Raw genomic sequence first — 23906 nt, forward strand, 5'->3', positions numbered from 1 at the left:
AGGGTCCTGGTCTACAACCATATGATTGTAACTTGCGTTTGTAATTTGTTTTTTAGAGTTAGCCAATTTGTTGGAAGATATCAATTTCAGAACATATTTAGTATTCCCTAAGGTTTATGAGTTTGGCCCGATTTTGTACTGACCTTATAACGTTACTTAGAAGTTGATCCTTTAAAATCCTAGGTATAAGCTTACTACTTGCCATTCACTACTTGCCATTCATTTACTCCATAAAAGTAAGACATAGAAAAATGATGTCTGGTTATTTGGGTTTTAGATAAATACGAAGACTTACTTCGACAAGCTTTCTTATGTTTTTTTCGTAGATCACACTGTTAATTCTTCTTCAGGGAGACAGTGTGTGATCAATTATAAAGAGGATGTCCCAAGTTAGTCAGAATTCAAATCTCATCTCCTCCCTTACTGGCAGTATGACTTTGAGCAAGTTTCTTAACCTTGTTGAGCCTCTTTATGGGCAATAGTAGTGCCCAGGTCACAAAGTTGTCCTGGGTGTTAAATGAAATTCCTGTGTAAATGAGATTTATGGTGCAAAGTGTATAGTTAGTATTCCATTCTTGTTCCCTTTCCTTTTCTGTTGGAAATAGAAAATTGCCACCTTTTACTTTGCTTCTCAGTTGCTTTTCCTTTAACACGAATGATTTTCTTTTTTATTTATTATTTGAAGATGACCAAGTCCTCGAGAGCATTTACTCAAGTTCCAGTCACATCTGCTTGAGTGCCTTCGGCTCTAACTTCTTCAGAATTAGAAGAAAGCTCCTGATCATTGATGTAATAGGTTCCTTTTGACGACTTCTAAAATTTTGTTCTTTGGGGGCTCAGGAAACAATATCCCAAAGTGAAGCCTTCAGAAACAAAGTCTCTCTCTGACCTTCTCCCGCCTCCCTGTCTCTCACCCCTTGATCTCCCTCAGGTGTGCCATAGAAACTAGAATCCCTCTTCCCCAAGGTGGGTCATAGAAACCAGAACCCCTTTTCCACAAAGCCAACCATAAAACCTGAAAATACTACTCTTTCTTCCACCTTTCTTTGTAAGAGTTGGCCATAAAGAAATTCTTTGGCCTACCTTGTTTGATAGTAGGTCATAAGACCCTCATGCCAGAAAGTGCCCTGCCCCATACCTGGGAGGAAGGAGTGCTGTACAGAGAGGCCAAGGAAAATCTGGACAGACAGGCCTTGCTGGGTTTCCCCACCCCAGTCTACTAGCATTACATCATACCCTTTTTGTCTAATTGTGTATCTAAATGGCTGCCTGTTCTTCATCAAACCTAGGCATAAAATGGAGTTTTCCCTGTATCTTTGGGTCTTCATTCTGAAGGCTCCCGTGTCACATAAAACTATGATTAAATAAATTCATGCTTTTCTCTGGTTAACCTGTCTTTGTTACAGGAGTGTGTGCGATGACCCTTACGATGGGGAGGAATGGGATCGCCTTTCTGCCCCTGCAGTTCCAGCCTCCCTGCCTGAGGGGAAAGCCCAAGAGTAGGTTTGGTGCCTTTTCCTATAGGACTTAAGACTAAGAGGGTGGCTCTCAGTGGGGGCGGTCAGAGGATCATCCTAGAAACTGCCTCTTTATAAAAAGAGTGATGATCGTCTCCTCTCCAGGTATATTTTTGGTAGCTTAATATGTCTGAATTTTTAAGATCTTTCCATCCTGTTGATTGAAAGAGGGACTTCCTGAAACCAAATCTTGGGTCTCAATATTCTATGATTAGTCTTGATTGATGAATAGTCATTATTTTGAGGAGGCTGCAGTCGGAACAGGAACATTAGGTCCAATGTTTTTTAATGGAAGCAAACTAAATGTAGGGGATTGTCTGTTGATGCCATTGAGAAGCCCTTTACTGTAAGTACTGTCATCTTTTCGCTTCAGTTCTGTTTCCATGGCAACGACACGGTCCCTGAGTGCCTGGCTGAATGGATTTACAGGAAGCTGAAAAACATTGCTATTCTAAGTAGCTTTCTTTTTGCTGTAGAAAGGGGTCCTTCCCTTATTGTAGGCCAGCCAACATTTACTGGGAACAAAGCAGGCTATTTATGCTAATTGTATTCTGGGCCAAGGGTAAAGAAATGGGGACAATCCCAGCCCCTGCTTACTGACCTATGAATTTGTTTCTATGGTTGTTGTTCTTGACATTTTGGAAGGACCAAATGACTTACCTTTTCTTTATTTTAAATATGGTTTCCCTGTTTATTTTAAGCAGAAATTTTATTCTAGAGATAGAACTGTTAAAAAGGCAGGGGGAGGAGGGTCTTGTCTGAAGTAAGGTTAGTTACAATTAAGTTAATCTGTTGATTTTATAGCTTGCAAGTATCTAGGTGGGCGGTCTATTTAAAAGAACTGTCCCCTGCTAGTGATAGAAATAAAGATAATGGTTCAGGCAGCTTTTAGGTTTATCCTTTCTTATATGTTAAAATTATCCTTTGTATGTTCTTTACATCTTAAAGCTGTATTTCTATTTGTTAGAATAATTATATATGGTAGAATATTATTTGGGTGTTCAAAATGAAATACATTTCCCTTTTGGCATTTTATAATTTGTACCATGACCATTTCTTAGGAAAAAAATCAAGAATATCAATACAGTTCCATTACAAGCCTATATAACATTTTTAGTTTCAAAGATCAGCCATTTACTCGACTTTGCTTTCTGAGCTCCTTCAAATCCTTTTTAGAAGGAAGCTCAAAATAGTTGGGTGTTTCTTTAAAAAAAAAAAAAGGCACTATTAGAGACAACCTTTTAGCTCTCTGATAATGAAAGCATTTAATTTCAGCAAGAGGTGTGGGTTTTTGTTTCTCTCTCTCTCTCTGTCTCTCTCTCTCTCTCTCTCTCTCTCACACACACACACACACACACACACAGTTAAAACTAAAGAAAATCCATTAAAAAATCCAGTGTATTTTATACTCCTGATATCCTTTGTCCCATTATTTCTTCTGTAAAATACGGTCCTTGATCCTCAAGATGGACATTTCAAGGGTGCTAAGATTTTCACATTACACTGTTCAGATAAGTAGATGCCAGTTTAAACTAGTCTCTCACTGAGATCCTATGATGTTCCTTTTGAATTTTTATCAGATCTTAGAAAATTTCAATAAAGTAGGCTTGGAAAGTATCTCAAGGGACCCTCACTTAATGCAACCTCAAGTCTCTAGCACCAAACATCGAGTGTGATTGCAAATTGCATTGCTTTGAATCTCCTGTACCAAATGGTTGCAGTGGAAGATTTCACAAGTAATTTTCTTCAAATCACCCTGAAACAATGATGAAAAAGAGATTTAATTCCTGAATGGGCTTATGTGATGTAAGATTAGTTTTTAGAATGTTGTTTTAAGGTGTCTAGGGCCAAAATTTGACCAGCCAAGTAATTTGCTGAATGTCTTCTAAAAAGAGCTATAGAATTTCTCTGGTCTGCTTGGAGTTCATAGGTTGTCTTGGGAGAGAAAATAACGTCATAAACCTGGGAACCAGAACTACCCTGCATGATAATGGGTTGATAGGAATTCATAGAAAGACTGTGAGATGGAGCCTCTAGAGAAGGCTACCTGAAAGAAGTAGAACTGAAGGCATTTCAATCATTATTCATTCAACAGAAATGTGTGTACTAGGTGCTATGTATTGTGCTGGAATTACAGTAAATGAATAAGATAATAATCCTACATGTATGGAGCTCACAGTCTGGTAGACGGTCCAGACACACAGAACAAGGTGATTACCTCAGTGATAATGTCTATATTGGGCAAATTACAGAGCATTAAGGGAAAACCTGGACTTGGAGGGGCACTGAAGATTTCTTTGAGGACATGTGAAGCTAAAACTTGAAAGAAATCTCAAATGGACGTTAATGATTTAGTCACAATGTTCTTTTTTTTTTTCCTCTCTCAGAAAAAATGCACTCAACTTTTTTGAAAGCAATCTCCTAAAATATAAATAAAAGCTCTTTTCATAAACTAAAATATTTAGACTTTAGAATTTTGGAGCAGAAAGGAGTTGCTTTGGCACCAACTCCTTTGTAACTCTGCAAAGGGTGAGAAACACAAGATTCCCAAAGTGTGTCAATGGATCAGGAAAGAGCCACCTCACACAACCCCTCTTGTTCAGAAAGCAAGTTTCCAGGGAAAATTACATCTCCGTGTTCTCTACCTTTTTGTTTTGGGAAAAGGTTTATTATGCGCCTAATACATGCATAATATTTTTAGCAGATCTCAGGGCTTTCACATGTTTGTCTATCCCTTAACAGAAACCAAATAGGGAAAAGAAAGTGGCTGTGGCAAGCTATTAAGAAGCTGAAATTATGGCTGGCACCTGTTCACCCTGACCCAATTAATCCTTCTATTGAAGGATAGAGAAATTACTGTTTTAAGTGGCCCCCATTCATTTGGAAAACTTAGATGTGCTCCTGTAGATACATTATTTCTTACTTGGATGTTTCTCCATTAGATCCTGCTGATTGCTTTAATTTTGCACCTTAGCAGAAATAATACTTCCCCTTCTTTTGTGTAGCTTTCTTTTATCAGCCACATGACGTCCATTATTCCCAAAGAGCTTCTGGAAGAATTAATTCTTCCTTACATTGAAGGAAGAACTGAGAAGCAAACAGTAAGAGGTCTTCTAAACTGATACACTTTTTCTCATCCTTGTTAAGAATGATTTTAAGACGTTATTCGTTATATGGATTTTTTTTTTTTTTCTGAGACGGATTTAGTGACCTGGCTCATACTTCAATGTTTAACCCCAGTTTAAAAAATTAATGATAACAGGAACAAACAGATCACCAGAGTTAAAGAACACGGAATATGTTGTAAAACACAAAAGAAAAAATTATCCAAACATATCAAATATTTTAAAGGTACTGAATATTTTATTTTATGGGTGCTACTTTCATCAAGTTAGTTCTTTGTGCTCCTTATTTCCTAACAGGCAAAGTGTTTTTTTTATTAACAGCATTCACCCTAATGTGACATTTTGAACTATAATTACTGGTTTTCTTGTCCATCTCCTCCACTAGACTGTGTGCTGCTTGTCTTTTGTTTATGCCTGGCATAGATTAGTCACTTCATTAATGTTAGAATGAATGTACAGTAGTAAAATAATGCGGCTCCCATTGGCGAGAGAGAGTTATTTGAGTTTATATCAGACCCTGGGCATTTTATCAGATGTTTTATGTTAAGAAGTATCAGCTGACTTTGGTCTACTAATAGGAAAAAAATAAAATATATAGTCTTATATACTTGTGAAACTTAAGCATAGGCAGATAATGACTGCACTAGACTAAAGAGGTCTAGTATTACACAAATATTTTAGCATGAAAATAAGATTGATATGCTTATTCTGTTTATGTACATTATCTAAAAATGTTGATATTTGTGCATGTAGCTTACACATATAGATATGAACCAGTGCTTTGCTTTGCTATATTACATTTAAGTGAAATCTTTCTTATCCATTTTATGATTATTCTAGGGAGCTGTTGGTAGAATTTATTCTCTAATGTGTATATATAAACATACTTAAATGTATCTGACACGAGTCACATTTCCATAAAGGATTTCTGAGAGCTTTAAGATCTGTTAATTTTTTGGCTATAATTTTCTACAGGTGAAGGCTGTCAGTGGACTATGACAAATATGAACATAGACTTGTATTTTAAACCAACCATGGTAAAGAAATTCCTTCCTTCATTCCTTAGTTACACATTATCAGCCAGTGTAGGTTTTTGTTTTTGTTTTTGCTCAGTTCAAGTTTAATAGGAGGAACTACTAAAGATAAATGGGCTGGTGCCCCACGTCTGGTAGGCACCTCGTTCACACCAGATGGCCTGCCCCAGAGCACGGCTCAGGCCGTTCTCACCAGGGGAAGGCAGGCTGGCCTCCTCAGCCCCTGTAGGAAAGGCCTGTCCTGTCCCACGCTGTAACTTGGCAGAATCCAAAGTCGTGTTTTAAACGTGGAAAAAGCCCCAGAGAGGTTTTGTGCTCATGGCTTCCCACTGCAGTCTAGCACTATGCAATCTAGTCTTTTGTATCATCTGTGTTCATATCAGTTTTCTATTGGCTGGCTGAATGCTGCAACCTCATGAAATATTAATAATTCCAACTTTAAAGGTTTTTTTTTTTTTTTTTGCAGAGTCTTACTCTGTCTGTTACCTGAATTAGAGTGCCCTGGAGTCAGCCTAGCTCATAGCAACCTTAAACTCCTGGGTTCAAGTGATCCTTCTGCCTGTAGCTAGAACTACAGGGACACACCACAACGCCTGGCTAATTTTTCTATTTTTAGTAGAGACGGGGGTCTCACTCTTGCTCAGGCTGGTCTCAAACTCCTGACCTCAAGCGATCCTCTCGTCTCAGCCTTGGAGAGTGCTAGGATTACAGGCAAGAGCCACCATGCCCAGCCCGAAAGGTTTTGATTTTTCTAAAACACTGTGTAAGCTGGACAACTTCTTTCTAGTTTTAGAACTGAAAATTTCTCTTGTGCAGGCTGTGGGGCCTCCTGTGGGCCTGTAGTGCTGCCTGCAGGCACATCACAGTTCCTGCCCCATACCCTCTCCCCACAGTCCCAGATTGCAATTTCACATCTTTTCTCTTTCCATCAACCTGCTACACCTCCTCCCCCAACCTCACTCTAAGCTGATGACTTTGTTTCAGTTTTCTCAGTAGAATAAGAAGCAGTCAGAAAATGGAAACACCCACCAGCCCCACCACCGTGAGTCCCACCTCGCTGTTCTGCCTCCTCACCTTCTTTGCTGCCGAGGGCTGACCGTGGCCCCATCCAGGGCTAGTCCCTTCACCTGCACATGATATCGTTCCCTCTTAACTTACGAACAGAGTAGCCCTAGCAATTCTATCCTTTCTTTCTTGTGTCACATTTTTTTCCTGTCTCTTGAGTGATTTCAACAGCATAGTAACTTGCTATTGTTGCTCTCATCTTAAAAACCAAGCTCTCTCGGCCACTACCCCACTTCTTCCTCCTGCCACCTTCCTGTTACTCTGCCCTCCTTCGCAGTCCAAACTCCTGGAAAGGGCTGTCTATACTCAGTGTCTCCAACTCTTCTTCTATCCTCTGTTAAACTCAGTGCAATCAGGCTTTCTCCCCAGCTACTCCACCAAAACTCTTCTGTGAAGATCCCAGTGATCTTCATGTTGTTAAACTCAGTGCTCACCTCTCGATCTTCATCATACTCCACCAATCAGTAACACTGACACCCTGTTGACCACTCCCTCTCCCTTGAAACACTTTCTTGACTTGATTTCCAGCACACTGCAAACCACTCCCCCAGGAAGCTTGTCCATTATCTTGCACTCTTCCCTGCTGGAGTTAGTGTTTATCCTTTCAGCTGCTCAAGCCAAAAACCGTGCACCATCATAATTTTCTCCATTCCCTCATATCCCTACATCCTGCTCACTGATCCCAGCTCACTATCTCCACTCCTGACACCTTTGCACAAGCCACCCTCATCTCTTGCTTGGAGTAGCAATAGTCTCCAAATAAACTGCTCTCTATCCTTGCCCTTTTACAGTCTAGCCTTAGCTCATTGTGAGCCTATTAAAACGTAAGTAGTGTTGTGGCAATCCTCTGCTGAAATCATCCAGTGGTTTCCCATCTCAGAGTTAAGCCAGATTCCTTACCGATGGCTGGCAAGGCCCTACACGAGCTGATCTGCTTCCCTTTACCTTTCTGGTCTCCTCTTCTACAGTGACTCTTCCCCTTCTCTCACTGTGTTCCAGGACTTCTAGCTTTTCCTGGTGAACATGCCAAGCCTGAAATTTCCACAGGGCTTTTGCACATTTTACATGGCAAAAAAGTCCATCATTTGAGTCATTTAAGTACTGTGATCTGAGTAATCTACATTGTGTTTAGTTCACTGTCTTCTCTCTGGAACATTGTTTTCTGACTCTACATTGAGATTTGTTTTTATTCTAATAAAAAGCTAAATAATGATCAGGAAGACTTAAGTACTGAGATTGCTAGTACTAACGCAATGTGGTTTTATTATTGAGAATGGATTATTTTTTAAAAAAGAAACTGTATAGCCCAAACAGGTCAAAATAGAGTCTATTTATGTCCAGAATCCTAGAAGATGGTTCTTCTTGTCACCGCTGGGATAAATGGATGAATGTACTCCCTGGGCTAGATCCAAATTCTGTAGGATCTGAAACTAATATAGTGGAATATGAGATTGAGAATATGACATTGAGACTATACATTTAGGCACAGGGACTTGGAAGAGCCCTGACGCTTAAGTCTCATTAGCTTCATGGCAAATCTTCCTCTGATGACGATGATGGTGGTGTGGTGATGGGGATGTGGTAACACATCGAGCACTTACATGCCAGGCGCTGTTCCAAGTAGTTTTCATACATTAATCCTCAAAACAACCCGAGGCATTATGCCGGAGGTACGGAAAAGTCACGCCCAAGGTCACACGGCTGGGAACTGGAGTTGCCAGGAGAGGGCAGAATGGAAAGTAGCACTCGACTGGGAGCAGAGGCCTCCATCAACCCCATCTTTGCCACCCGTCCCTTGGGAACCCTGGGGAGAAAAAATTGCTTATCTTCACATGTATTATACATCTTTGATTTCACCTATAAAACAGGAATATTGACACCTGCCATCAACCCTTCACACTGTTGTTCTGAACTCAAGAGAAAGTGTGTAAAAGTAAAGTGCTTGGAAATGTAGTGTGATGTTAAAGACATCTTTCTATTCTACCTCAACACTGTTGTTGAAGCTTAAAAACATATTTAATTTTTGCTTTTTATTTCACTTCTAATGTTTCTAATTCATTTCTTGGACATCATTTTTGTTTTTTTTTTTTCAGGTTACTTGTCTGCAAGACTTTTTTGGTGATGATGACGTTTTTATTGCATGTGGACCTGAAAAATTCCGTTATGCCCAAGATGACTTTGTCCTGGATCACAGTGGTAAGGCAATTCATTGACCATCTTCGTAACTTCTGAAATGAAGGCTTGGGATTTAGCTACTCGGTGCATGTGAAGAGGTGTTGCGTGTTAAAGAAAGATGGCATTGGCATTACTCTTTTTGAACTAAAGAAAATACAGAATAACATGAAAGCATTTGCCTAGTTATTTAAAAAAAAAAAAAAAGGCAAAGAAAAAGAAAACCCCAACACCTAATTCAGGTGTTGTTGAAACCGCAAGTGGAGTTTGGTACGTTTACTGGTTGCACAGAGATTCAATTATTGAGGCGAGGATTGCCAAGGAAGAAAGGAATTTGTAATAGGATAGACATCTTCTCTGGAGAATGGGAGCAGCCTCAGATCCGATTCTCGGACAAAAGATAATGAACTTTTAAATGAGGGGCCATGTGCCTTGGGGAGGTCGTGGTGTAACTAACAAGGGCTACAGGTATTGGGGGCAGTTTGTAGGGAATGGTGAATCTTGACATCAGGAACTGTGCCCAGGGGCTTTCAAAATCTCAGGTCCTTTGTCTTGCAGAAAACCCACCATTTCTTGGGAACAACTCAAAAGGTTGTGTAGTTAAGGGAGAGGATTATAAAAAAAATAGGAGTCATTGAAATTTGTTCATGGGGCCAATTATACAAGTAGTTGTCATTTTTAGCAGTTCAGTTCCATCTCTTTTTGCATTATTTTGCCTCTGAAATGTCTTGTACCCTCCTTCAGAACCACCTTAAATGCATGGATCGTGTTGAACCTAAACAATTGTCCATTTTTTATGATGTGTGTGCATAAAGAAATACTTAATAAGATAATTAAATCATTAATGTTGATTATCCAAGGTTTCTTTTAAGCTCATTGTTTTTGTTTGCAACTTTTTAAAAATAATGCATTGTTTATATAGTCATATGCTGCATAATGATGTTTTGGTCAACGACAGACTGTATATACAATGGTGGTTCCATAAGATTAAAGTACCATATTTTTACCGTATCTTTTCTATGTTTGGATGTGTTTAAGTACACAAATACCACTGTCTTACAGTTGCCTACAGTATTCAGTACAGTCCCATGCTGTACAGGCTTATGGCCTAGGAACAATAGGCTGTACCAGATAGTCTAGATGTGTAGTGGGCTATACCATCTAGGTTTATGTGGGTACACTATCATGTTCACACAATGGTGAAATTCGCTAATGATGGCGTTTCTTAGAACATATCCTTGTCGTTAAGTGACATATGACTGCATTTAGAAAAAAAGTCATCAAAGGTGGAACAAAAAAAAAAATCCTCTTTTCTTGATTTTAGCCAGTATATACAGTTTTCAACTATTTTGCAATAATCTCAGTGATTTCAAATGTTATTCCGGGAATATTGCTTTACCCTGTTGTCTTAAATAACCTTAAACCTATTCCAGTAGTAGTGATTATTTTAGCTGATACTGAAGTCAATTTCAGCTTTAAATGAGGTAAAATTATACACATACATAACATTTCACAGAGGAGCAGGATCTTAGAAATATAGTCTTGCTCTTTAATTTTATAGATGAGGAAAGTTGGCTTTTAAAAAATTAGACGGATGGCAGGCCACTTCCGGTTGCAGTGATTCTGACGGTCCGGAATTAGAGAAATATATTACCAAATAAATATAGTGATGTCAGGTTTTAGTCTGAAGTGTCGAATCTTAGTGGGCTCATGACCAAAGAGTGGGCAGACACATCAAAGTAAGCATGAAAAATGAGATTATTGAGGAGAGAAAGATAGGATTATAGAGCCCAGAGCAAGATATAGGTTCACAGAGCATTATACATACTCCACGACCGGACCCATTGTCGTAGCAAGGGGACAGCAAAAGGGGTTGGTTATGGTTATGGTTATGGTCTAGGACTTGTTTTACAGTACCCAGATTGAGACTTCCCTGTGGCTCAGAGGTCACCATGGAACCACTTTGATTGGACAGTTGGAGTTGCATGACCTGAGTCTTAACTACGCATGCGGGTTGTTCTAGGTCAGTTTCCAGACTCTATGGTACCTATGCTGCTCGGCTCATGGGCTAGAGAGTCCTCTGCCTTCTTTTGCAGCTGGTGTGCTAAGTTATGATTGGCCATTCATAGATAGGGTATTCCCTCCTCCCCCAGGTATGCAGTTACTCAGGAGAGGGTTAGGGTGGAGTAGGACCAAGATGGGGGTCTGGGGCCCACCCTTGTGCTTCTTCTCAGGTGGGGCAATTGCACCAAAGCAGCAGCACCCACTTTTGTCCTGAGGAGACCTGGAATCCCTCACTATCTACCTAATACATAGGCTTTTAAAAATCTGAGACGTTACACTCTGTGCTACCAGACTTCCTCGTGTAATTCTTTGTTGTTACACTACATCAGTTACCTATGTGTTTGGGGCTTATTTATCTACTCTTACTTTATTTTCTGTTTCGTTTTTCACCTCTGCCAAATTTATTTGAGGTCTTCTATATTGTATTATTCTATTGGGCGGGCCCCTACTTTAGGCTGGTAACACCACTAGAAAGTCCTTAATTGTAAATAATGTCCTTTTGTGTTATCTATGCTAATGCTTTCCTTCCTGTGTGATTCAGGTTAAATGAAATATGCATATTATCTGTATTTTGCATCTTAATTTTAGATTTAGTTTTGTAATATAACTTTCATGTCAGTAGTCATTTTGGAAATTGACACACTGAAACTAATTATGATCTAGGTTGTAAAGTTAATTGGGATAATAATAATGACGTAGGGGAGCCAAGGGAAAAGGCAGCCACAGCATTTTTTCAACATGAATGTACAGGAAGAATCACAGAGTGATTGCCCATCCCCCAAAGGGTTCTGAAATTTAACTGGCCAAACAGGTTATGGGACTGGGGAGAATGAATTCTGCTGAGGGGCAATAAAGGATTGTTTAGGAGAATGAATGGATCTGGGAACAGAGATTAACTTTTGTAAATAGTTCTCTTTGACAGTGAAAGGTTCTGTTCAGGTTTGGTTACCTGCTTGGTCTTACAGGGAAGGGAAGAATAAACTATGGTTCTCCTGGGTGGGTCTGGATCTTAGGCAGAAGAAGGAACTTCAGCTTCTTTAGAAAAGACGGGGAGGAGGTCAGAGACACTTTGAGGCTGCTTCTGTTCCGTATGTCGAAGCTCCATCTTTTGGGGTATTGGTTTCTGAGCCACAACAATAATAAAACATTTGTTGAGCACTTACTACGTATGTACAGTCATTGTACTCAGTGCTGTTTGTGTATGTCATACATTTGCCTAAACTGGTTGGATCACTCGCAGTTTTTGGTGGTGATGATTGATGGCCTCCAGTAGTTAGAGGTTGGTGAGAGCCATTCTTCGATTTTGATCTCTAGTCACTTAACCTTCTGCAAAGTGGGAATAATAATGGCTATTTTATAAGGTTTTGTGAGGATTAAATGAATTAACATAATGTCATGCAGTTAGAAGGGTGCCTATCACACAGTATGTGTCTACTGCTATTTCGTTATTCTTGTTAATAATATTATGCCACCACTATTACATGGTAAAATTTTACAGTTGATAGCAAGTCTCAGACCTAATTCTGCCACAGGTACATTTATTAGGGAGGCAAAGATTTTTTTAAAAAGTCAGTTTTTTAACATGTACTGTGATCTTGGTGAAATGAAGTCCCCCTCTGTCCTTTGAGGCTTCTGACAACATCTTACATTAAATATCCATTTAAAATTCAGAATTCAGCTAACCTAATCTTAAATCATGTAACAAAATCATCTGTTCAGAGCTGAATGCAGGACTGGCTCCAATTCCTCAACCTAGGGTATAGTTCTGAAGTTCTAAATTATTAGCCCTTTATGTTTACCAATCCTGCTCGTAACAGAGGCAGTGCCTTTAAGATGTTTCTAACTAACCCACACACCATGCTTTTCAACAATGGATACTTTCTAACTAACATCTACAATGCTAATTAAGCAGAAGTTGCTCCTTTTGTGTAAGGTTTTGATTAGGGTCTTTGACATGCTAACTAGCCTCCCGTGGTGTGAACTTTCCTGATTAGTGTACTTCACATGTCAATTTACTGCCCCTGGGGTATAGATTAAAACTAACCCACATTTTAATCTTCCTGTATAAATTGCAGTATTTTAAAAGTAAATTACAGACAATATGTTATCTAATTTAATCCTTATAACAAGCATATGAAGCAGATTTTAATCCTTCCCAATTCAATAGGGAAGAAAACAGGCTTACAATCTAACCAACGTACCCCACTTAGCAAATGTCAAATCCATGGTGCATCCAAAATCTGCATGACTCCAAAACCCAAGTTCTCAGTTATTCAAATTAGAAAGCAATTATTTTTAGCTATAATTACTGCTGGTACTCTAAATACTGTTTTATTTGGTCATTTAGGGAAAGACCAGTAATTGTTTAAAGATATTTTCCTCATTTTTGATGCTTGGTACTTTGGGAAGATGGAAAATAAGACATTAAGGGGTTCATAAGTTGGAGTCTCATACCCTTTCAAAATAAGATAATCAAGAAGTTGGAGATGATAATAAGATTGTAGTCTTTGCCTATCAATGCTACTCGTTAACAAAGAAAAATTGCGTGTGTGTAGATTACTGTGCGTGTGTGTGTGTGTGTGTGTGTGTGTGTGTGAAGTTAGGACATTGGGATTTCTGTGTTCATTGAGAACTCCAGCTGGAACAATGAGGTGGTGTCACAGGTGTGTAGCCTGAATGAAGATAACCTCAGATGTACTTTTGGGATTGTTCCTTTGTATGTTAAATTAACAATAATAGAGAAATGATCAGGTACTGGTTCTAGGCAGCAAACTACAATCACATGTAATCTCCCTTTGGTCAGTATAAACACCAGATTTATTTAATGCACTTTTGTTCCTTTCTAGAATGCCGTGTCCTGAAGTCGTCTTATTCTAGATCCTCAGCTGTTAAGTATTCTGGATCCAAAAGCCCTGGGCCCTCTCGACGCAGCAAATCACCAGCTTCAGGTAGTTAATGGAAAAGGAATACAATGGTCATAGAAGGCACAGATCATTTTCCTTTAGTTTTCTTAGTTATTATGAACTAATAGTCTTTGCCAGGCTCATGTGCAGCCTGATTCTGGAATAACGTCTAGAAAATATGACTTTTAATACCAAAAAGATAAGTGAGTTTCCCAAAGTTATAATTCTTCTGAGAGACCTGTGTGTTTTTATTCTGACACATTTTCTTGAGAGCAGCCTGATTATCTAGAGACTTCCAGTATTTACGTAGAAGTGTTTCACATTTTGATCACTGTATACTGCACTTTGAATTTTGTGCTATATGATTGTAGGTATTTATTTTCTTAATATTAATTCTTGTTGTTTTAAAACACATACTCTATACAGACATGTATTTACTTGACAGACTTCCACTGACTTTTCCTTCATCAAGCAGTATAGTAGTAGCAACAAGTATTGTTGAAAAGTAGTACTTAAGAGTCAGGCTTACCTGTAATTGAATTTCTTTCAGGTCTTAAGCCTATAAACTTGTCATAATTTGGACGGTTTTGTCATTTTTAAAAGCTAAAACATAAATATCTCCATATATTGATTCTATGGGTTTGTTTCTGATAATTAAGAATAAATTTGTTGATATCATTTCCCATTAAGGAGAGAATTGTGAAAAACCACGATTTTGCAGGTGGGGAATCTGAAATGTGTGAAGGTATTATCAATGAAAACCGTCTCAAGCATCACCCTTTATCAGAGGCCAAGTGTTTTGGACATTCCACTTTTCACCCCTTTGCCTTCCACACCTACCCACTTTCTTTAGGGCAGGTTGTTTTACCCTTCTTTTGTGTACACATTTAGACCTGCTGAATAACCGCTCTCCTTACTGTCTTCTGCTTTGTGTATACTGCATGTGTACAGTAAGGAGGGGTGGCCACTACTCCAGTGCCTATGCTACCGCCAAATCCCCAGGTGAGCCATGATTATTATGGCTTTGTCGCTCTGCTGGGTTTTTGTTTTTGTCTTTTGCCACATTTCTGTTTCGTTTTGCTCCATTTCCATGAACGTACCTGGCTTATTCCAGTGCACATCTGTGTGGTATGAAATGCTTCACAATGCATAGGATACTTATGCCTCTTTTATTTGTTAGAGAACCGGTGATCATCAGAAGATTGCCAAGTGCATGTCTGCTACAGTCAAAAACACAAAGTGGTCGAGGAGGCACATTGCCTCAAGGGGTCCACCTTCTAGTTAATTCTAGAAAATTTTCTGTTACTGAAAAAGGCTGAAGTTTTTTGGGAATATGAAAATGTCAATAGAAACAATTGTACTTTTCTGTCCTTATCTCCTCCCACTCTGGGGCTAAGTGCGTGTGTGTTGAGGGGTAGGGAGTGAGGAATCATTAAACTGTTAAAATCCAAAATACTTTATCATAGCACAGACCAGAGTAGGGTTAGGAGGTGTTTCTTGTACATACAAGGAGGTAGCACTGCAATCTTTCTAGTTGTCAAACTATTTCCCTAAAGTTATAGGTTAAACATACTTTCTCTAAAAATATGACAATTGACAACATAACATGCATATTTTTAACTGAAGATATGTCTCTGCTGTTCCCCTTATTTCAAATTTTATTATGTTCTCTGTAAAGTATCTTAAAACTGGGAAACCTAATATATGAAATTTGCATAAACACACTGTCCTTGGCTAATCATATGGTAGATGTAGATTTTTGCCAGGTTCCTAGCTACTGTTTTTGGCGATATGTTTACAGATGCTTATCACATCAGGGAAATGATTAAATAAAAGCAGGGAAAATGGTTCAAGAATCAAGTATATGAGTAATTCAATTTTGTTTCCCCCGAGGGTCAAAGAGGAACATTAACATATTGAACTAAAAACATATATTATAGCCACATTTCTCCTACAGACTAACTGTTCCATAATATAGCCTAATAAATGTATGAATAATTCTTCTTAATGTGAATTTGGAATGGTTAGAAATTGATTAAGAAAAATCATAGCATTCTCGTATACAAAATTTTTAACTGAATACATATTTGTTTTTTTGTTTGTTTTGTTTTTGAGACAGAGTCTCTCTCTCTGTTGCCCTGGGCAGAGGTAGAGAGTGCCGTGGCATCAGCCTGGCTCACAGCAACCTCAGACTCCTGGGCTCAAGCGATCCTCTTGCCTCAGCCTCCAAGTAGCTGGGACTACAGGTGTGCACCACTGCGCCCGGCTAATTTTTTCTCTTTTTTAGTAGAGGTGGGGTCTCGCTCTTGCTCAGGTTGGTCTCAAACTCCTAAGCTCAAGTGATCCTCCTGCCTCTGCCCCCCAGAGTGCTAGAATGAATTACAGGCGTGAGCCACCGCGCCCGGCCCAACTGAGTACATATTTGGGTTAATAGAGTAGGCCCCAAGTTCATTAAGTAAAGGTTGTGAGATTTTAAAATGACATTTCAGAGAGTGAATGGTCTTTTTTATAAGAGATTCACTGAAAGTGTGTTCAGCACTTACTGCAGTTACAGAAAACTGAAAGCCTGAGTCAACTGCTGGGACTTGAGTGTGATTCTGAAGAAAGCTACTCCATTTATCTATATAGTGTTTTCTTTTTTTCACCAGGAAGGAGAAAGTTTTGTATTATTAAAGTTACAGTACCCCAGAATAGTATTGCTTTTACAGACTCTGCTTTAGCATATGTAATACCTGTTGTCATTTAAAAACTTCCACGGGACTAATGGGAATTGCAAATAGAGCTTGTAACTTTGTAAACATAATATTGTACTTTTTCAGTCTTGGGACAGAAGTACTACTTTGAGTGAAGTCTTCCGGTTGACTAAATCCTTCAACAAAACTTACCAAAATAGCTAATAGTATGTAATAAACACATAGATATTAAGCTGGGCAACATAAATGTGTAAATGGTTACTATAGTTTGAGTCTTAATTTTTGTTTTAGGTTTTTAGCTTGTGAATCTTTCATAGTCTGCCAAGATAAAATGTATTCAGAGAGAGCAAACAACCCCCCCCCAAGTTTATTTATTCCCTTAGAGTTGAGAGGAGGGAAATAAAATTTAGGGAGAGAAAACCCAGGGTGCAGTGGCGGCGTGGGGCAGGGGGAAGGTGCCGGCTGCCTGTTGCACCCCTGACAGGTGGCAGCAGCCGTGGTCAGTGGGCACCACCTGGCACTGTCCAGGGTCCCCTTCAGACTCTCCAAACTGGAGAAATGTGCAAGAGAGTGAAAATAAGAGCCACTCATTAGAGAACATTTTTTTAGAACCTTCCAGATGCTATCAAAAACTTAGAAGGCTACATGTGATTAATATCTCTTTAGGATGAAAGTTACTTTGGGAAAAATACAGACATGTAGTTATTGACACAAGTTAAATTCCTGGCGGTGAGTTTTGTTAAGAAACTATCCTTAGGCAGGGGTGTATCTTTAGGAAGACTGGTTTGCTACAGAGATCACCATCTGCAGGAACTGCTTTTTGTCCTTTAGTCCCTTTTTTGTCACCATTCCAAGGGAGCCTTTGCCATGAATGTGCCATCCAGAATACCAGTGAAAGCTAACAGTACTTATTGATTAGGAACTGGTTACCTCTGCAGGTTGCTGTGTGGGATGGAGAGGGGGAAAAAGGAAATCAGTCCTAGCTCACAGCAAGCTTGCTGGTTTATTGCCTGTAATAATCTACATTTTTTTTTTTTTTTTTTTTTAAGAGATGGGTCTTGTTCTGTCACCCAGGCTGGAGTGCAGTGGTGTGATCAGAGCTTACTGCAACCTTGAACTCCTGGGGCTCAAGCAATCCTTCTGCCTCAGCCTCCCAAGTAGCTAGGACTACAGGCATGTGCCACTGTGCTTGGCTAATTTTTAAAATTTTTTTAAGACATAGGGTCTCACTGTGTTGCCCAGGCTGGTCTTGAACTCCTGGCCTCAAGTGATACTCTCGCCTCGGACTCCCAGAGTGCTGGCAGGTGTGAGCTGCTATGCCTGCCCAGTAATCTCTATTTTATGTGAATCCCTTTTAAAGAGATTTTTAAAAAGACTTTGTTTTTTAGAGCAGTTTTAGGTTCACAGCCAAATCGAATGGAAGATACAAATTTCCTACGTACTTCCTTCCCCTCAACATGCACAACCTCTTCTGTCATCAGTGTCTCCACTAGAGTGATACATTTGTAACAACTGTTGAACGTACATGAACACATCATTGTCACCCAAGGTCCATTACATTAGGGTTCGTTCTTAGTGTTATATGTTTATGGGTTTGGACAAAATTATAATGACATATATCCACCATTATAGTATCGTACAGAGTAGTTTCACTGTCCCCAAAATCCTTTGTGTTCTATCTTTCAAAGAAATTTTTTAAAAGAAATAATATTAATTGAAATTTCACTTAATTGAGAAATAACCAGGACTTTTGAACACTCTTACATGTTTTTAATTATATGGTTAATTGTGTTTTACTTATAATCTAAGTACCCACATATATTAAGAAAATCTAGATAACTGACCATTATTTTTGAGTAAGTAGTTTTGAGTCAGAAATATTAAAGTTTTAAAATTTAAAAATTACTACAAATTTCTTTATCTTCACTGAATTTTTTAAATGAACAAACAACACAATAAACAAACATGACTTCATAAGCCCAGATATCCCTGTTTAGAGATGATTCATCTAATCATTAATACTTGTTGATCCAGGATTTCTGCCTTTGCTCTAGGACAGGTGCTCACTTTTTTGAGTTATCTATTCAGGGCCTTTACCTCTGCATGTGGCTTTTTATACTTATGATCATCATCTAAAATAATAGTTGTCTGCTCCCTCACATTAAAAAAAAAAAAAAGGCAGACGGACTTCTCTTTTCTTTTCATAAAGATGAATGGCAGTTTTCATCTACTCTGGGAAAAAGCTTTTAAATTAATAGTAAAAGAGATTACAGATACTCTTTAGAGGAGAAAAACATACACCAGTACTAGATGTTAACTCCCAGCTTTGTGAAATTACTGCAGAAATGGATGCAAATGATAGGAGTAAGCATAGTAAGTCATTATGAAATGTCTGACCAGCGTTCTGTGATACAGAATCTGCAGATTTCACCTTCCTCTCTAAACAATAGTGGCCGTACTCTCCCTAGCATAGGATATAAGTAGAGCTTTTAAACCAAAAAAGTGTGCGGAGGTTTGAAAAGGGTGCATAGAAAACTACCAGGATTTGCTAAATAATGGGAAAATTATGCTGTGAAGAAAAGAAAATGGAAGAAATTAGAAATCAGTAGTCTGTGTAGAAAGAAAGTTGAAGAATGTCTTTTATGGCCTTCAAGCAAATAAGTAGGTATTAGAAGGAACACTACTAATAATTTTCCTTTTCCATTAAGAACATATTTAGAAAATGTATTTGGAATATGGTGTAATTGATTTAAGAGAGCCGCATGAACTTCTTGGTTACTCAGGTTGGTATACACCAAGACAGTGGATACAGGGGTGGGGTGGGGGGGGTATGAAGTGCCCTTCATCGTAAACATTACAAATATGACAGCCATTCATTTCTCTACCATTGCTGGCAGGCAAGATACACCGACAAGTTTTTGTTCACATCTCTAATTCCATAATGTCTTTTATATTTGTTTATATCACTGTTGGAAAACTATTACTGAAAATCTAGTTTCACTATTTGTCTGGTTTTTTTTTTTTTTTTTTGTCTGTAATGCAATAAGGTACATTATGTTTGCTTTTTGCCGATTTGCCATCTGCTTTGAGCTTAAATGAATCGCAGCGTCTTTGGAGCTATATTGTGCATGCACTAAGTGTTTTCATACGATCTGGTGGTTGCGGGTTTTAATGACCTCTGTCTCTTTTGTTGTCTCATGGTCAGTTAACGGAACTCCCAGCAGCCAACTTTCCACTCCTAAATCTACGAAATCCTCCAGTTCCTCCCCAACTAGCCCAGGAAGTTTCAGAGGATTAAAGGTATGAAATAGGATATGCGGCATGTTTGTGTGATTTTTGTTATTTTGAGTTGTATAGTTTAGCAGTTTAATTTGTTAATTCAAAAGGAAAGAGTTTAAGATTTGAAGCCAGGCAAACATAGCTTTGAATCCTGTGTCGGGTGGTAATTTTGTCCAGCTCACTTAACCCCCCTGAACTGAAGTGTCCTCATCTCTACAGTGGGAATACAGGGTTGTGGTTATGATTGAACATAATGTTGCAAAGTATGGTATCTAGTAGTTTTCCAATTATCAAAATGATTTGCAATGTTAAAGCCTTGGACAATGTCATGATTGTTTTAAAAACCTTATTTTGAATCATGATTTTAATTTTGGTAATATAACTTGACTTTGTTAAAGTCTAAAATAGAGTGAAATACTAGTATAATGTTTATACCCACAAGTGGTAAGAAGGAAAATATGTTCATTTTTGGTGAGGAACTTAGAAATAAATCTTAGATGTTGACTATGATGTCCTAAAAATACAGAAAGTAACAACGTGATTAGCAGTTGGTTTAATAAACTTTTACCTAATAGAGGAGTGATGAGCAAAACCAAATTTGCAAAATTTTGACAAGTTTTATTTGACTTAGTGGCTCCCAATAATTTAAATTTGTAAGAGAAAACCTGCCTGGTAATAGTAAATAATTGGAATTAAAGATTGAAAGTTTCCTTTGTAGAAAGAATCAAATTGTCTGTATGGTAATGTATTCTGAGAATACTGAAGTAGACATGTCGGGTCTCCATCTGCTTCCCGCTCCGGGAGTTGAACACTGGAAGTAGAACACTGGCTGGCTTGGTTCACCAAATGTCAGGTCTCTGTATGGTTCCTGCGTCAGGAGTCCAACCTGGGCTGTGGGGGAGAGCACAGAATCCTGACCACACTAGACCAGGACAGGTCTGCTGTCTGTCCTTGGTTCTTGGTGTGCTCTTGTCTGAGGATGACAAGACACTCCTATAGCAAGGCAAGCCAGAAGCAGAGTTATATTGAGTAGGCAAGATAGATTCCCACAGCCAGCCAGCAGGCCCCCTGTTGCTACAGGAGGGCCCTGACTGTTAACTAAAGTTTTCATTTTGTATTGTCTGGGTTGGACCCTCCCCATCAGGTGTGGCTTATTCATCACCTTGATGGACAGGTGTTAGTTATATAACCTGAGCCTTACTATGCTTTTGGTTTTCCTGAGAGCCTCTCTGAAAGTCCGGGCGGGGGTAGGGTGGCAAAACTGCAATGCAGATTTATGCTAATGTATGATAATTGGCCCGAGGTTACTTTTGGTCAGACCCTGCTGTGCCTGCCCTGGGTGGCTTTTTAGGAATTTCTTCTTCCGGATTCCTGCCTGCTTTTGCAGTTAGCCTGCTGAGTTCTGATTGACAGTGCCTTCTCCTCCCTTTGTGGTAGTTATCTGAAGCGGGGCGTGGGGGGGAGGTACCTGTCCCCTCTCATACCTGGGAGAGCCAGAGGCCCTCACTATCTACCTAACATAAGAAGTGCCATATATGTGTATACATAAATTAACTTTAATTCCCTTAGTGTGTTGGATGGACATCAGATATATCATCGTTAGGGATGCATTCTCCAAAGTTGGTTGCCTAAATGCGTCAAATACAGTCCAAGAGGTTTTCTCTACTTTAAGGATGTTGAAGAATATTTTTCATTACTGAACTGAATGGTCAGTGCCCCACCACCCTCACATGAGTGAGGAATGAGAACCTGCCAAACCCGGCTTCTGTGATTCCCCGACTCATCAGAGGGTTCTGTTTTCTACCTGACTGTGAGATTTGCTTGCCCTGCCCTGAGAATGTTGTGTGTACCTCAGAGTGAACTAGCATAGTCCTTATCTAAATGCATGAGAACAAAAAGAGAAATTCTACCCAGAAAAGGACAGATTGTCTGTTTTTGTGCCTGCTTGCGTATGTACCTTGGTAGCACTTGGGGTGTAGGGAGTGTGTAGCTCTCACCTGTCTCCAATTACTGGAAGCTCCTTACATTTATCAAAAGAACCAGGCATTTTTCTGAAGTTCTAAATTGGCTTAGGTCAGTTCATAATATAACTTGAATGGAATTCTTAATTGTCAATTCCAAGAAAAGTTATATAGATTAAAAATCTCCAATAAAGTAATTATTTGTAGATTTTTCTTTCCAAACTTTTCCTAGAATATATTGAAAGTATGTTGTTATTAAGACAAGTAACTTTCAAAAGAACTAAAATAAAAACAATTCAACTCTTATCTAATTCTGGTTGTTTCATAGTTTGTTAAAGCAAAAGTGTGTGGCTTCCAGTGCTGGTTAATTGTTAACCTAAGGCAAGTCCCACGTACTTTCCAGTGAGCCCCACACAAAGGTCATTGCTGTTTCTCCCCCAGGTCACTGCCCCAGGCAGGGCTGGGATCCTTGGCCTGGGGCTGCACAAGGGCATTTGCATGGGGTGAGGCACCTTAGGCCCTGCTTACTCTGGGTCGTGGTCGCTTTCCCCCCTTTTTGTTACCCATTGGTTACCTGGACTTCCATTTTTCTTCCTAGTCCATTTTCAACTGTAAGCTCAAGATTGTCCTTTTCTATTGTTGCCACTAGGTCAATTGGTGCTGCTTATTAGCGTTGAGACTCCAGCTTCAGGACTGCACAGCTAACCATTTCATTGAAATACACGTCGATGTTCTGTGCACACACCTACTCCGCGCGCGCGCGCGCGCGCACACACACACACACACACACACACACATCTTTGCACAAGGTCGCTTGCATTTGTGGAGTGAAGTCATGGAATTTTAAAAACATGCTAATCAATTGTATTACTGCTTGAGACATTAAGTAAAGTTGTTCCTACGCTGCTAGGTATATCTTAATTATTATAGTAACTCCAGCATTTGGCACACAGTATGCTCTCAAGGATTACTTACTGATACCAAGAGAGATACAGACAGATCATCTGTTGATTAAGGGAAGTGTTGATTACTGATCAAGATTGAAGCTGAGATTGTAAATAAGATAAAGAGTAGTGGTCTTTCCCTGACACCCCCTCCTCCACTAGGCCTGAGGCCTGTGGGCTTAGCTGTGAGACCTCGTCTGTTTTTTTCCCGTCTCATTTGTAAAATAAGGACGTTTGATTTAAAATGACTTCTAACATGCTAGATGTATAGTTCTTTTAAGTTGCCAGAAGACTTACCAAGAAGCTTGGGCGTCTCTTTCTCTTCCTTTTTTCTTTAAAACTGATACACAGTCACTGAATTTTACATGAAATATTGGTAGTTAAATGAGTCCCTGCCACACTGATTCCAGCTTTTAGGCCACAAGGCCATTCTCATGGGTCATGCCCTGTGGAAATTTCACCTCATTACAGCTCCCGAAGTCTGTGGTATATATTGTCATTGGGTTGAAAACCAGCCTTTTAAATAATGTAAAAGTTACTTTACTGTACCAAATACCCTAATTTTGATGTCATTATAAGACATCAAGTTATTTTTTCTGTTCAGTGACATTACAAATGGAGAATTATAGATAATTACCGTGTGTTAGTGGTATGCTTTTCCCTTCCCTTTCATTTAAAATAGCTTATTAAGATCAATTAAGAGGGAATATCTGACAATGGAGGATTGTTTTTCATGGACAGGAACTCTTTACCATTATTTATCCTAGTTAGATGCTTTCATGGCCTTGGAAATAGATAATCTTTCTCCAAAGAATCAGAATTGACAAAAGGAAGCGAACCAGCCAGGACAGCCTGTGTAGGAGTTGATACTGCTGTTTGCCAGGACACGGATTTGGGCATTGATGATTTTTTACTGTGTGGGTTTTACTCACTAGAGAACTAAGCAAGGTTAAGTCAGAGGTAAGCAGAATTTGGTGTCCTGTCACAATTCTTCCTCTATTTGTGCCCATTTCTGGAACTTACTTTTATATTTTGGTGGGGACATTGAAAGAACTAAAAAGGAAAATAGGGTGATATGAGTGATGTTTGATCTCTGATCACAGATTAATGGCACTTTTGTTTGCTTTTTGAAAGGGAAATGAGAAACGC

The 23906-nt window shown here is 39.1% G+C and overlaps 1 protein-coding gene across 5 annotated transcripts in view; it reads left to right on the forward strand.

Moving 5' to 3' along the window:
- The window catches only part of DCLK2 (doublecortin like kinase 2), a 148863-nt gene that overhangs the window by 84003 nt on the left and 40954 nt on the right, over nucleotides 1–23906 (forward strand). For 3 of the 5 annotated variants that reach the window (XM_069492927.1, XM_069492929.1, XM_069492930.1), the window contains exons 3-5: nucleotides 8835–8937; nucleotides 13824–13925; nucleotides 19779–19873. In XM_069492927.1, coding sequence (XP_069349028.1) covers nucleotides 8835–8937; nucleotides 13824–13925; nucleotides 19779–19873 — 300 coding nt within the window. Of the gene's footprint in view, nucleotides 1–8834; nucleotides 8938–13823; nucleotides 13926–14831; nucleotides 14883–19778; nucleotides 19874–23906 lie in introns of all 5 variants that reach the window. The other 2 variants (XM_069492928.1, XM_069492926.1) reach the window with 1 other exon arrangement.

The sequence above is a fragment of the Eulemur rufifrons genome, chromosome 18 (assembly GCF_041146395.1).
Source record: "Eulemur rufifrons isolate Redbay chromosome 18, OSU_ERuf_1, whole genome shotgun sequence".
In the NCBI taxonomy this organism is placed as follows: domain Eukaryota; kingdom Metazoa; phylum Chordata; class Mammalia; order Primates; family Lemuridae; genus Eulemur; species Eulemur rufifrons.